General features: G+C 42.2%; 3 protein-coding genes across 4 annotated transcripts; 2 read left to right on the plus strand and 1 right to left on the minus strand.

Moving 5' to 3' along the window:
* The first annotated feature begins 203 nt into the window (after window positions 1-203).
* Window positions 204-6492, plus strand: LOC116198032 (phospholipid-transporting ATPase 1). 2 transcript variants are annotated; one of them, XM_031528340.1, is made up of 8 exons: window positions 1068-1207; window positions 1302-2415; window positions 2799-3105; window positions 3239-3947; window positions 4036-4159; window positions 4707-4926; window positions 5420-5878; window positions 6016-6492. In XM_031528340.1, the coding sequence occupies exons 2-8, from the start codon at window positions 1539-1541 to the stop codon at window positions 6233-6235; spliced, it is 2916 nt and encodes a 971-aa protein (XP_031384200.1). In that variant the 5' UTR covers window positions 1068-1207; window positions 1302-1538; the 3' UTR covers window positions 6236-6492. The 2 variants fall into 2 exon arrangements, with proteins under 2 accessions (XP_031384199.1, XP_031384200.1); XM_031528339.1 differs by having other exon boundaries at window positions 204-2415.
* LOC116198033 (chlorophyll(ide) b reductase NOL, chloroplastic) lies at window positions 6483-10210 on the minus strand. The gene is made up of 13 exons (XM_031528341.1): window positions 9881-10210; window positions 9708-9776; window positions 9102-9163; window positions 8897-8983; window positions 8434-8501; window positions 8281-8329; window positions 8104-8189; window positions 7921-7978; window positions 7593-7643; window positions 7429-7479; window positions 7299-7340; window positions 6906-7017; window positions 6483-6793 (listed from the first exon to the last, which is right to left on the minus strand). Exons 1-13 carry the CDS (start codon window positions 10140-10142, stop codon window positions 6711-6713), a joined length of 1080 nt encoding a protein of 359 aa, XP_031384201.1. The 5' UTR covers window positions 10143-10210; the 3' UTR covers window positions 6483-6710.
* Window positions 10211-10385: 175 nt separating this feature from the next.
* On the plus strand, window positions 10386-13133 carry LOC116198035 (small nuclear ribonucleoprotein-associated protein B'). The gene is made up of 2 exons (XM_031528342.1): window positions 10386-11435; window positions 12730-13133. The coding sequence occupies exon 1, from the start codon at window positions 10580-10582 to the stop codon at window positions 11429-11431; it is 852 nt and encodes a 283-aa protein (XP_031384202.1). The 5' UTR covers window positions 10386-10579; the 3' UTR covers window positions 11432-11435; window positions 12730-13133.
* Window positions 13134-15190: the final 2057 nt, after the last annotated feature.

Genomic DNA, 15190 nt, shown 5'->3' on the forward strand with positions numbered 1-15190 from the left:
CAATGGCGTCGGATCAATGATGGTCTTCCCTCTCCAAATCGCCATGAAAATATTACAAAGCAGAAGCAGCATTGAAGGCCCACCCATAATCTCTTTTCTTCTTCTGAGTCAAATCAAGCCACCTCTCCCCCACGAATTAATTAATTAATTAAACATAACAAGAACCCGAAGAATCAACTCGATTCGCCCACTCCTAATCTAATCCCGCCCTTCCCCTGCTGCCGGCGGTCTTTTCTTCTAGAAGGGCAATCTCAAAACCAGACCGAACACAAGACTGCCGCTGTCTGTCTGCGTCTTTCTAGATTGGTAGACTTTTCCAGCAACCAACGAATCGTTGAATTTTTACTGCAAAGAAGAAATTTTGATGTTCTTCTCTCTCGTCATTACGCCAACCTCCCGATTTCTTGCATTCTTCGCCCCTCCTCCCCTCTCTCTCTCTCGCTTTCTCTCTCTAAAATGCTCTTGCCTCCCATTGTTGACTTGCTAATCTCTTCCCGGGCACACGCATTCTGAAACCCCCCCAACCACGTCGAGGGAGGAAATGCGTACCTGAACCGCCATTAGATATCACCCCTCTCTCTCTCTTCTCTCTTTGTCAAAGCCTCTGCATCATTGAACAAGCTGTGATTTAAGCCCATCAAGAGAGAGATTTTGATCGTTTTGACCCTTCACCGTATTCATTTCTGGGTGCCCTGTAAATGTTTTGTCTCGGCTACTGATTGATTTTGGCTTTCTGGGTTTGCATCAGTTTTGTAAAGTTCCAATCTTTTGTCGTGGAGATCACAAGATCTTCGGATTCTGCTTTGATCCCAATATTCCCTGCATTCGAAGTCGCTTGATTGCCCTTTTCCCCTGATCCGATCGGGCCCAGCTCAAGCTCAGCTCGTGCTTGCTCTGCAATCAATGCCATGGACTCGAACCCACCCAACGAGACCGAGTCCTCCTACCCGAGCTGCTCCTCGTCTCGGAGAAGCATCTCGTCTGCCCAGTCGAAGCTCTCCCGCCCCAACTCACTGCGGGAAGTGACCTTGGGCGATTCGGGCTCCAAGAAGTTCCGGAATGGGTCCCGGGGCGGTGCGGATTCTCAGGGCTTCAGCGTGTCCCAGAAGGAAATCAGCGATGAGGACGCCAGGCTGATTTACATAAATGACCCGGCGAGGACGAATGAGAAGTTCGAGTACGCGGGGAACTCAATTCGGACTGCGAAGTACTCTGTCTTCACCTTCTTGCCTAGGAACTTATTTGAGCAGTTTCATAGAGTTGCATACATTTACTTTCTAGTCATTGCTATTCTTAATCAGCTTCCCCAGCTCGCAGTATTTGGGCGAGGAGCCTCAATATTGCCATTGGCATTTGTCTTGCTGGTCACCGCAGTTAAGGATGCCTATGAGGACTATAGGCGGCACCGGTCTGATAGAATAGAGAACAATAGGTTGGCTTTGGTTCTGGTGAACGGGGAGTTTCGAGATAAGAAGTGGAAGGATATAGAGGTTGGAGAGATCATTAAGATTCATGCGAACGAGACTCTCCCTTGTGACATGGTCCTCCTCTCAACCAGTGACCCCACTGGGATTGCCTATGTCCAGACCATTAATTTAGATGGAGAGTCCAACCTGAAGACCCGATATGCGAAGCAGGAGACACTTTCAAAGACTCCCGAGAAAGAGAAGGTCAATGGTTTCATCAAGTGTGAGAAGCCGAACAGGAACATATATGGGTTTCAGGCAAACATGGAGATTGATGGGAAGAGGCTGTCCCTAGGGCCTTCTAACATCATTCTTCGAGGGTGTGAGCTTAAAAACACTGCTTGGGCAATCGGGGTCGCTGTTCATGCAGGACGTGAGACTAAGGCCATGCTTAATAGCTCGGGGGCCCCATCTAAAAGGAGCAGGCTTGAGACGCGAATGAACGTGGAGATCATTATACTGTCAATTTTTCTCATAGCTCTCTGTTCGATTGTTTCCGTGTTTGCTGCCATTTGGTTGAGACGGCATAGGGACGATTTGGACACCCTCCCTTTTTACCGAAGGAAGGACTTTTCTGAGGCAAAACCAAAAAATTACAAATACTATGGTTGGGGATGGGAGATATTCTTCACATTCCTGATGTCAGTGATTGTGTTCCAAATCATGATCCCAATCTCGCTCTACATATCAATGGAACTTGTTCGTGTGGGTCAGGCTTACTTCATGATCCGAGACGGGGGAATGTATGATGAGGCCTCCAACTCGAGATTCCAATGCAGGGCACTGAACATTAATGAAGATCTTGGGCAGATCAAGTATGTGTTCTCTGACAAAACTGGCACACTTACTGAGAACAAAATGGAGTTCCGTTGTGCGAGTATCTGGGGAGTGGATTATAGTGGAAGTAAAGGCGATTTACAGAGTGAGCAAGTTGCACATGAAGTTGAAGGTAATGCACCTTTTGCACTTATCTAGTTTTTAGAAGAATATTTGTGTTAGTTCCGTGAGTTGCGTTTGCATACATTTGAGCTATTTATTGGCCCTAGGGTAGATCATTGAATAGCAATAGAAATAAGGCAATGACTTGTAAGTGTGATTATTAGAGCATTCTGGGTCCTTTTGATTGTTTAAACCCATTTCATTATCTTTCAAACAAGCAAACTATGGTCACTATTGTTGGGTTGTACCTCATTAGATGTATTTTTTTTGGAGAGAGCTTAAAACCTTGTATCTTTCAGTTAGACAAATGCTTGTTTCCTCAGAATTTCCTCAGGATGCTAATCAGGTTTACTTTTTCTACTTTTTGGCTGATTTCTGCTTTCCTTCTGTCAGTGGATGGGATGATATTTCGGCCAAAGATGATTGTCAGAACTGACCCCGAGCTTCTGCAACTTGCAAAAGTTGGAAGGGAGTCACAGCGAGGAAAACATGTTTATGACTTCTTCCTTGCATTAGCTTCTTGCAACACGATTGTGCCATTTGTTGTGGATACTCCGGACCCTTCTGTGAAACTTATTGACTACCAAGGTGAGTCTCCTGATGAGCAAGCCCTTGCTTATGCTGCAGCTGCATATGGATTTATGCTGATCGAGAGAACATCCGGGCATATAATCATTGATTTTTGGGGAGAAAAGCAAAGGTAATTTGGAATTTCTCTCTCTGTGTTTCTCTCTTATATATCGTTCTTGGATTTTCACTGATTTCATATCTTGTAGAGGACTTCTCTTCTAATTGTTTTTTCTCTTCTGTTACAACCAACACCGATAGTGCAGGTTCAATGTTTTGGGATTGCACGAGTTTGACAGCGATCGTAAGAGGATGTCGGTCATTCTAGGCTGTCCCGACAAATCAGTGAAGGTCTTTGTTAAAGGTGCGGATACAACCATGTTTTCTGTCATCGACAGAACCTTGAACAAGAGCGTGATACAGACAACCGAAGGCCACCTCCATTCCTACTCCTCATTGGGACTGAGGACTCTCGTTGTGGGGATGCGAGAGCTGAACAATTCAGAGTTTGAGCAGTGGCACTTTGCTTTTGTGGATGCAAGCACTGCTTTAATGGGCCGAGCTGCTCTGCTTCGTAAAGTCGCAAACAATATCGAGAGCAATCTCCGTGTATTAGGTGCCTCTGCCATCGAAGATAAGCTCCAGCAAGGGGTTCCAGATGCTATAGAGTCCCTTAGGATGGCAGACATTAAGGTTTGGGTGTTGACTGGAGACAAGCAAGAAACTGCCATTTCGATTGGTTACTCCTCAAAGCTCCTTACCAGCAAGATGACCCAAATAGTCATCAACAGCAACTCCAAGGAGTCTTGCAGGAAGAGCTTGGATGATGCAATTGTCATGGCCAAGAAGCTTACTTCTGGGTCCATTGTCTCTCATAATATGGAAGGAAGCTCCGGGGCAGTCATAACCCCAGTGGGCTTGATCATTGATGGCACAAGTCTTGTGTATGTTCTTGACAGTGAACTCGAAGAACAGGTGTGTCATTGTGAAAGATATATGTTGTCCTTCTCTGTTGTCCAATAATGTTTTTCTCTCCACTGATGACTGTTATGGTCACTTGCAGCTCTTTAAGCTTGCCAGTATGTGTTCTGTTGTGCTATGCTGTCGTGTGGCTCCATTGCAAAAGGCAGGAATTGTTGCCCTGGTAAAGAAGAGGACTTCGGACATGACTCTTGCCATTGGCGACGGTAAATTTTCAACTATTCAATTCTGTGGAATTGGTTGTTATTAGAGACCAAATTTGGGAGAAGAGAGCAGAGGACCTGTTTGGTACAGGAAAAGCTTTTTCAATTTTCAGTTTTCATGTGCCAAAAATTCTTCTTCATTCTATGTTGTAGTTCATAAGAAAACTAACAAGTGTTTAGTAAACCAAAAATTACCTGAGCTGCAGCTCAGCCTGTGTTTGCCCTTCCTCCGTTTTGGATTTTCTTGATAAAGAAACTTGCAAAATTGAGAACTTTTAACTAACAATCGCCGCGAGTTGGTCGAGTGGTTAAAATGGGCGGACTGAGGCTATGTAAACAAAGAATGACCACCCATATGGGCTTCGTGAACAGGCTCAGACTTTGCCTGATTCCATGGGGCTTGTGGGGCATTCATGTACTGGTATTAAACCCGTCAAAATATGGTGGGGAAAAAATGGAGGAGAAAAATTTCATAACCTGTGAGGTCATTGTTTTTCCATAATTTTGTTTTTTGGGTTCAACTTAGATTTTTCTACTGGACACCTGGCAGGTGCTAATGATGTATCAATGATCCAATGTGCTGATGTTGGGGTTGGCATTTCCGGGCAAGAGGGTCGGCAGGCTGTCATGGCCTCGGACTTTGCAATGGGACAGTTCAGATTCTTGGTTCCCCTTCTACTGGTACATGGTCACTGGAATTACCAGCGAATGGGCTACATGATACTCTACAACTTCTACAGAAATGCAGTTTTTGTTCTCATCCTGTTTTGGTAAGCATTTCCCTCACCACCAATTCTGCCGTATTCTTCAGTACAATAATACAATCAGCAATTATTCTTGAAACGTGCTGATAACCTAGTTTTCTAGTTGAGCTGAATAGCCTTACCGTTGATAGGATTGAGTCCCGCCCTCAAGCTTGCAACTTGGTCCAAAGTTAAACTAGATAGACTTGAGCTTGACTTGGCCTGCCTGATTTTCCTCTTTGACTTGTTGAGCTCGAAGCTTGAGACCATTGGAAGTTGAATATGAGATATATAATTAATTGAAATTGGCTCTATTTGTGATATTAGAATCTGAAAATTGATAATATAAGGGAAGCGCAATATGGTTAGTGAGCCTCTAACTAGTAATTGTATATTAGAGGTCAGAATTGAATGATCTCGATAAAAAAGTAGCTTGGCTCACTGACAACCCCCATTGATTAGATATATTATGGTCTACTCGTAATTCATCAGTAGATGGTAACATTTTGCTCTTTTGCAGGTACGTGCTCTTCACTTGCTTCACTCTTACGACGGCAATCAATGAGTGGAGCAGCATGCTCTACTCCATCATTTATACTTCTGTCCCCACGATAGTGGTCGGGATTCTCGACAAGGACCTCAGCAAGAGGACCCTCTTGAAGCACCCTCAGCTGTACGGAGCGGGCCACAGGCAAGAGGCGTACAACTCAAAGCTCTTTTGGCTCACGATGGTGGACACCTTGTGGCAGAGTGTAGTAGCTTTCTTCGTCCCCCTTTTAGCATACTGGAACAGCACGATCGATGCCCCGAGCATTGGGGATCTGTGGACCCTCGCGGCAGTCATATTGGTGAATTTGCATCTGGCAATGGACGTGGTGAGGTGGACATGGATCACCCATGCGGCCATCTGGGGCTCGATTGTTGCCACATGGATATGTGTGGTTTGCATCGATGCCATTCCTATGATGCCTGGTTACTGGTACGTGAAGCTTTGTTCTTCCTGCCTTAAGTACTGGTCCACTAACTATTTCATTTTCTGGGCAACTTCATCTCAGTTTCCGGTTGTGTGACGGATAAAATAGACACTGATAAATTCTTTGGTTTTTCAATCGACAGGGCCATCTTCCATATTGGGGGTACACCAGTATTTTGGTGGTGCTTGCTCATTATCGTAATAGCAGCTCTCGTCCCTCATTTTGTTGTAAAGTTTATTTACCAATACTACTTCCCCTGTGATATTCAAATAGCAAGAGAGGCCGAGAAGTTCGGGAATCTGAGAGGTCACGGAGCTATAGAAATAGAGATGAATCCAATCTTGGAACCTCATCAGAGATGACAAGGAGAGAAATTTTTTTTTTTTTTTTTTCGGGTCTTTTGTTTGGGTTGTAAGATAAGGTATAGTAATTCTTTCAGCACCTCGAGATGGGCATATCTCTCTGTTGCCGATTTTCCGGTGTTAGCTATCCGAAGGATAGTCTTTGTTAAACTTTAGGGTTTGTAACTTATAGCTTTGCAGTATTTGTAGTTTCATAAGTACATTGAGTGTACATTGAATGTACATTATATATATTGTTTACGTTAAAGAATTTAAAATTATAGTTGATACTTCTACAATACAAGTATTGTTTCTTTTGTTATTCTCTTCATCCATGTGATGAATTTCCTCTTCCTTCGTCACAATTTTTCCGACGATATGAATAGAAAATGTTCAATATGCCTCAGAAGAAAGATGCAATGTTCCAGTCCATAACACAGAATATCCATGATAACTACAAAATGGAATGGCCATAATACAAGTGCTGCTGGAGATTCTAAAGAATCGGTCTGAAAACCACATTGATGCCTTTCAGTCTTCGAGCAAATAACGATTTCTTCGTGCTCCAAAAGCAATTCTCTGCATGAAGCAACATGAACATTACTCATCTGGCTCGGCTATGATGAGAAGATCGACAATTGAAAACTCTCATTTCCCTCCCACCTCCCACAGGAATCGGTCATTCACTTAACTGAAAAAATCTGGGTGTAGGCTTTGATCCCAGTGAGGAAACGGATATAAGTTGGTTTTTGCGATCCATTGCTCAGTGTAGATCGGATGCTCGGGACAAGGTATTCAGCGACCTGCGAATGATTCCACCAAAGGAATAAAGTAACATGAGGCAAAGTAAGAAATCTCAGAACAGTGAAGTAACTGTGGATTGAGGAACCATATGGAACACAGAACGGAGTCAAAAAATTGATACTGGCCAGTTTCTTAGGTAGATCATCAAAAGGTTCCATCCGTCACTCATGGTTCATCAACTGAACCATGAGACACTGTTTCTAATGATTGACTTGATACACAAGATTTATCGACCGGACAGTAAAATGCAGATTTCTACTTCATGGTAAGAAAATTTTACCACTTCAGGTGGTTCCGCCAGAATATTGATGAAAAACTTTGCCTGCATTATACAAAACATGCTTTGATATAACAAAATTGAGGCAGCAAAAGGACAAAATTAAGAAAGAAGAATTTGAAGCTGGTGGAACCTGCTTCGTGGTAGCACCAGACATGAGAAGATCAGTGGTGACCATTCCCGGCTGCAAAGTTTATATTGGAATCAGTTAATCTAATAGGCAATGAAAATCTGCAGGATGTGTCAGTATTTGAAAAAGGATTGATATGAAGAATCGGAAACTGGATTAGAACATACTGAGAGATTATGTACAAGAACATTTTTCAGGTCTTGCATCTGCAGCTCTGCCTGCAAAAGTATCAGTCCAGTCATCATCCATCCATAGATAAAAAATGCTTAGGGAAACTGCATGCTGTTTGAATTACAATATTTTTGCAGGCAAGAAATTGAACTGCATGCAGAAAGTTATTCTGATCCAGAAATATCACTAAAATTTCGATCAAATACAGTGTAATTCAAACATGCCCAACAAAACCAAAACACATACAATGGCATATGGTATCATGTGAGCTTCGGAAGTGCAACAAAAAGAAAGACGAGTTCAAGAACTAAAGAGAGCTCGTACCTGTAAGGATTTCGTCAAATGTACCACGCTTCTTTTAGTAGCTCCATATGCAGCAAACCTGTATCAAGTGCATAAAAGATGAATCGGATCAACTTGTTTAAATACCCTAAGCATAGACCAATTACAAATCATAAAGCAAAAATTATAAGTTAGCTGATACAGAAAGATGCCAAGCTAATTTACCTGGGTGTTGGTCTTCCATCTGAGCCAGCACCATCCATGTTGAAGATATGGCCGCCTCGTGGTTGTTTCAGCATCATATTAATTGCCTTCAGGGCAAAAAGACGGTCTAATTGCCTAAAAGCTTGAAATATATGGAATAGTGCAACAATATACTTAGCCAAATAATGCCGCTTTTACCTCTCGACAGCACAGCATCAATCCAAGGGTATTAGTAGAAACAACTTCTCTGCATTATAGCAGAAAAAAATAGAGAATTATTTTCTATATGTAAAGGAAATCTACAAAATGAGCAGGTCTGAATAGGCAGAGAAGAGTTTATTAAAAGCTCACAATAGGTCGTCATCTGAAGCTTCTGCCAGTGGTTTATAGCTATATGCATTTGATCCTGCATTATTAATCTGCGGGTGTTTCAAGAGTAGTGTTAAGCTTATGTGGACCAATGATAACTTATCAACAATGATTACAAGGGAGGATTGCACACAAATTAGCATGTCTGGCAGCATAGAAGAAGTTTATAAGTACTTAGGAGCACTAAAGAATAGTATGGACAACTGAAAAAAGTGATAAAATGAGTTAAAAACAGCTCTTTCACAGACACTTAAAAAGGAAGTAAACAACAGTCCTTGTATATAATAAATGGACAGATATTTTCTCAGCCCCGATACGGGGGGAAAAAAGCTTTACCTACATTTACATCAAATGATCTCGAGTTTGTTGAGAAACGTTACAATTTGGAGACTAACATATTGGAAAAGAGATAAGTATTATAACTGAAGAATGTATTGTCATTTACCCATATATCTATGTGCTTCATCTTCTCCTGCGCAAATGCTACTAAATTCTTCACATCCTGGCCTTTGCTAACATCGCACTTTGTACCCTGTTCAAAGGAGATGAACAATGATACCAGCTAATGCCAGGACTACGTAGAGAGCAAGAAGAACATGCAAAATTAAGTGAAGAAGCTCTAAGGCAAACACAAGTCAGGAAGAGGGTACCCACACACGGTGCTCTCCAAATTCATCTCTTAGAACCTGAACAGCAGATTCCATGCGCTCCGCTGCAGAGATTTAAACAAGTTAATACCACGCTTTTTTCTAAGTTAATATCTTTCATTACTAATAACACGTGTTTATTCTTCATAAAGTCCGTACAACCCTCTTAGGCGAACGACCTCGTTCGTGTTCACTCAAGCTTAAAATTTTTTCCATTTCCAGAAGCATCCATTTGTATCAACCCCAAGTGGCTAAATAGCTCTGTTGCTTCTTCATTCAGTTGACTTTGCCCGCAAATTCCACACCAAACAATACATTAAAGGGAGCTGAATCGTGAAAACTCGACCTATTACACCCCTCAAGACATAATTTCAAAAAATCTTTCATCCATAAAGCAAGTCCAAACGCCTCCATGCTGCAGAGTCACTGACATACTTATCGAATCATAATTTGCAAAATTCTTATCAAAACATGATTGAGCTTTTGCTATTGATATCTTGACCGAGTTACTGTAAAGCAACTGAACTGAGTCCACCCAGTAAGGAGAAAATTTGAAGACTATAAAGCTTATGGGCAAGAGAAGATCATGTCAGAGGTCCTTGTCATTACCGGATCTTGAACAGATCAGCACATTGTCTCCTGCTTTCAGAAACTCCTTCGCCAATGCATGGCCGATGCCTGAATCCATCAAATCAAAGAGATAAAAATGTAAACTTTAGTTCAAGCGACTCCACTCAATTCCAGAATAGATATACTGAGAGAGATGAATTCCTTCTTCCGACCCTTTGTAGAACCGGTGATGAGGACGTTGTACGGAGGAACCATGGGCTCTCTGTTCGAAGGCGCTTCAGCCATTGCCATCGGCGGTCGAAATTGCACCTTCCTGAGGTGGTTGGCGTTTTGGCGGGAAAAGGGGGCCGAGACACCGCACCGGTGACACTGTCGCGTGAAAATGTGTGGCACAGGGAGGTGAAAGGGGACGAGTCTGTGAGTCTTGTGGGAAAGGAGAGGAGAATAGAGGTGGGGGGAAGCAGAGGCCGCCATGGAAGGACTGGAGAGGACCCGAGCTCGACAATGGAGATTTTCCGGATAATACGGACCAAAGCTCAGTGGAGACGAATGGTGGAGAAGGAGAAGAAGTTTGGGGAAATTCCAATTCGGTCCCTTTATTTCCTGAAAATTTCAGAATTCTCCTTGACGTCTCGAATTGGACGGAGAAGTTGACGGCGAGAAAAGTTGAACGTTTACCCATTAAAACGCACCGTTTTCATCAATTAAAGTTCGACTTCCCACCAATTCTCTCTCTCCTCCTCTCGCGGTCTCTTTCTCTCTGCTAAGCCCTGCCCAAAACCCTAGTCGATGACTGTCGTCCGCCGCTGCGAACCCTAGCCATTGCCTCTCCACCACCAGCGGAACCTTGTCTTCTTCCCTCCATTCTTCACGAAACCATAGATCTGTGAGGTTCCGAGAGCTCTTCCACAATGTCGATGTCAAAGAGCTCGAAGATGCTCCAGTACATCAATTACCGGATGCGGGTGATCATCCAGGACGGCCGTCAGCTGGTCGGAAAGTTCATGGCCTTCGACCGGCACATGAACCTTGTCCTCGGCGACTGCGAGGAGTTCCGCAAGCTCCCTCCCGCTAAGGGAGCGAAGAAGAACGAGGAGCGGGAGGAGCGCAGGACCCTAGGGCTTGTTCTGCTCCGGGGCGAGGAGGTCATCTCGATGACCGTCGAGGGCCCTCCTCCGCCCGATGAGTCCCGCTCCAAGGCTGTCTCCGCTGCTGCGATGGCCGGACCCGGGATTGGCCGTGCCGCCGGCCGTGGTGTTCCTACCGCTCCGCTCGTGCAGGCTCAGCCTGGCCTTGCTGGCCCGGTCCGCGGAGTCGGTGGCCCGTCCCCAGGGATGATGCAGCCTCAGATGTCCCGTCCACCGGTGCCGCAGCTCTCTGCTCCGCCTGTTAGTTACCCTGCGGCACCCGTGATCCGGCCTCCGTCGCAGATGCCGCCGAACTTTGGACAGGGTCCACCGCCAATGGGTCGTGGCCCTCCTGGTCCTGTCCCACCTCCTGGGCAGTACCCGGGTAGGCCGGGACCTCCTCCACAGTTCCCTGTTCCACCTCAGCAGTATGGACAGAGGCCACCTATGGTTCCGCCCCCTCAGGCAGCAATGATGAGAGGGCCACCAGGTCCCCCACGGCCTGGGATGCCTGCACCGCCACCTCCACGGCCTGGGATGCCACCTCCACCTGGTGGTGGTGTTCCAGTTTTTGGCCCGCCAAGACCAGGGATGCCGCCACCACCAAATGCTCAACAGCAGCCTCCACAGCAGTAACTTGGTACGCCCTGCTGTACCTCTTTATTCGTATTATCAATTGTGTTTATCTTGTTTCTGATATGATGTCTGGGATACTTTTGTGAGTTTTGAACTTTCGGTATCTCCATTGGATGCTTTTGGGTGTTAACAATGAGTTTCATTTTATGCACTAAGAAGCTTCCGAGGTGTTTTGCGTATTTGTCTGGTGATTAGCACATACAAGAGATGCAGCCTCTCTTGGATTCTTGGCATTGTACTAGATTGTTGCTGCAAAGATAGTAGTTGAACTAGTCGATTGAAAGTAGCAATAGAGGATTCATATTGCTAGGGGCTTCAGCTCTGTATGTGAGTCATGTTTGACTTGCAAGTTGCACAGAACATCTTATGGCGATCATTTCAGATTAGGAAGAGCTTTCCCAAACTCAATAAGTAGCCATACTTTTGTCGATTCTCGTTATATGGAGTCAACATGATAACAGTATTACCTTTCTATGAACTCATGATCTATATCTGCGCAACGGACTCTAGTTCCTCTTCTAGTAAACTTGGACTTCGGTATGGTTCATTTTCAGAATAAGCAGCTTGATATTATACATGATAGACATTGAAATGCAGCTGTACTAACTTCCATGTTTGGAAAATGTTGTTTTATGCTGAACAACAACCCTCTGCATTTGCCAAAATATGAGGGGGGACAAGAATTTTCTGTGGTCGTTCTTCTTCTTCAGACTAATATTCAGCATGAGTTTCGAAGGATATAGCTCTACCCTCTACGTTTAAATAAGTATCTTTACTTACTAGGTGATAGGCTTCATGCTATTGTACAGCAAACCTCAGTTCAGAGGTCCAACTCCCCTCCCCTCCTTTTGCCTCCAATCCCTAAAATAGATTAGTTTAACCATGTGGGTCAAGTTCGGTTTTCACCTCTTTCAGTTGGGTATCCTTTGCGAGCTTTCTCAATGGAAGATTGACTCTTCCTCTATCTTATCTTTAGTCAAATAGTAACATTCTCTGGAGGCTCGTCCTAAGCTGCACAGAGCAGCTTGCTTGCTGGTTTAGAATGTTGTTTGGCTAATTAACATTTCAGATTTTCAAAAGGAGTTATCTGTATTTGAAACTTCTCTGCTTTTGCTTGTCTATTGAATCGTATGCTCAATCTATGGATATCATATGCTATCATGGAGATATTATCTCCGCTTGTCTTGTTATCTTCTAGTCAGATGAGATTCTCTCATAAAAGGTTTTATCTTGGCTTTCAATTTGAAAGTTCCAGTGATGTACAGTTGTGGGTTTATGCTACTTTTTTTCTTTGGCAGGTTCTGTATCCGAGCTCGGTGACGGGGAGACTATCATGTTACGGTCATTTCCTTCTGCTCACTCTCAACACCCATTCCATTCCAAAATCTCTTGCAGCTTGTATCAACATGGATGTTTTACTTTCCCGAGATAGGCTTCAGAATCTGAATCGGCATTTTGTAGTAGCGTAGTATGAGAGTGTTGGACCTTTCCGCCATGCGGCTTGTTAATGTGAAGTTTAGTGATTATATCTGTGATTGGTACATAAGTTTAGGCATGTTATGAGAATTGTCGAGGTTATCGCTCTTGAGTTAAATGCTGAACGAATTTTCAGATAACGTGATCTTTATGTTTATCGCGAAAAAAATGTTGAACAGGTTAATCTGATTGGCACTTTTTGTTCCCGCATGGGAGTTGCATTCTTTTCGGTTGAGCGTTTGAAAATGTTATAACTGGTTATCAGATTTAGATGGATTCATATGCTTTTGTGCGGGTGTGTTTTTGTTACACTACATTGTACATTGTGCATTTGCATCCTGTTAGGATGCTATAACAGGGAGAGAAAAACTGTTTGTGCACTGACGGAGATTGAATGAATGAGAAGGCAATATCTGATTGAAGAACTTCAAAGCTTCGGATCAAACGAGAACAGGAGTAACACGAAGGGATTCATGCCTGGAGTGATCCCAGGTTGATCTATGATAGTTACTCATCAGAACATTTGCTAGGAAAACTGAGCTGGAACGATGGCAATTAAGGCCCGTGTATATTACATTCGAATCATAAAAGGTGTAAAACAATTCTCTAAACACGGTCAATCGCATCTAGCTCGCCCCACATTTGGTTCCATGCACGGTCAATCACCTCCAGTCCTACGTTCGGTTTGATAATGGACGAATCATGAGACGGGTTCTGGATGGGTTAGGGAAATATGTTTTGAAGGTTTCTGGATGTACTGGGAGAGTAGGTTTTGAACTATATTTTACGGAAAGTTCTATCTGTACCAGTATGATGACCCTTGGGTAAGTTGGGACAGCTAATGCCAATTAAACTGATCTTAATGTTAGAGGTTGTACTTCACCAAAAATAATGGCATGATGCATTTAAATATTTCACTATTTTACTAAACATTTAAGTTTTTTTTGTCTGCTGAATACTAAAAATTCCAGTTAATTCTCTCAAAATTCATGTAATTTGCAAACAATGTAAGTAAAGTCTCTTCAAAATCCATGCAATTTACTTCAAATATAAGTAGTTTACTAAAAGTCTGCCCAAACTATTTTATTAAAATACATATAACTCACTCGACAGAGGTGTAGTTCATTTAAAATTAAACTGTTTAAGTATAGTTTAAAGTATTTATTTGCATGAATAATACAACTTTTATAGTGATTGCACCTTAGTTTCTCTGAGGCACATGGAGCCCTCGAGCCTGATGGTTTTAACCCCCATATTATGGGCAAGGATTTTACTGCAGTTGTGAGTTTCTTTAAAAGTTAAGAATTATGGGAGAAGAGAACGGTACTAGCGTCACTTTGGTTCCAAACACTTCAGTACGATGACAAATTTGAGACCTATCTCGCGTTGCAATCTTATCTTAATCTTAAATATTTTATCTTATCTTAAATATACTAAATCTATTGTTTACTGTACTTTACAAGGAAATCAGAACCCTTGTCCTTTATTTCCCTTTTTTTTTCCCATTTTTACCCTTTTCTTTCCTTATTTTTAACATTTTCCCAATAAACTGTAAATGTTTTTCATCTTTATTCATTCTTTTGATTTCTTCTCACACCCACCAAAAAATTTTCAAAGTTCATATCTTAGCTACATCTAGATTTAACTACACATATCAAGTCCTGTAAAACTAGAGTGGAATATCATTTTGATACTCACGTGCATATTTATTTTCCTCAAAATGATATCATGCGTAACTTTTGTTTACATAAAATTAGAGGAGAATGTTTTCAATTATGACATCTTGATCTCTCACTGATCTCGCAATTCTTTCTTTTATTTTTCTTTTTTTTAAGGAAACTTTATTAGCATTAGATCCTTCTTTCTATCTCTACATCATAAGTAAAATATTTTTATAACATCATAAGTAATAAATTTATAAATCTTTACTAATCATCCCTAAAAAAATATTTTTATATAATTTTTTAATTTCATTAAATTTATTGATGAATTCAAGTATCTATATATTTTGGACTAGCATTGTGGCAGTAAATTTTGGTTCCGTCATATTACACTTGCTGTTTTATAGCATAGATGTTTCGCAAAAACATTATCGTATGGTATTGTGATATATGAAATAACGATATATATATATATATAATATTTGCAACTAATATAAAATATTTACATTTTTTCCCTTCTCTTTTCCCTTTTTCTAACATATTTTCTCTATTTAAATCCTTCCACCTCTCAATAAGGTAATAGATATCCACCCAATACTTAAAAACAACAAATTGATAATAT

The sequence above is a fragment of the Punica granatum genome, chromosome 2 (assembly GCF_007655135.1).
Source record: "Punica granatum isolate Tunisia-2019 chromosome 2, ASM765513v2, whole genome shotgun sequence".
NCBI classification, from domain to species: Eukaryota; Viridiplantae; Streptophyta; class Magnoliopsida; order Myrtales; family Lythraceae; genus Punica; species Punica granatum.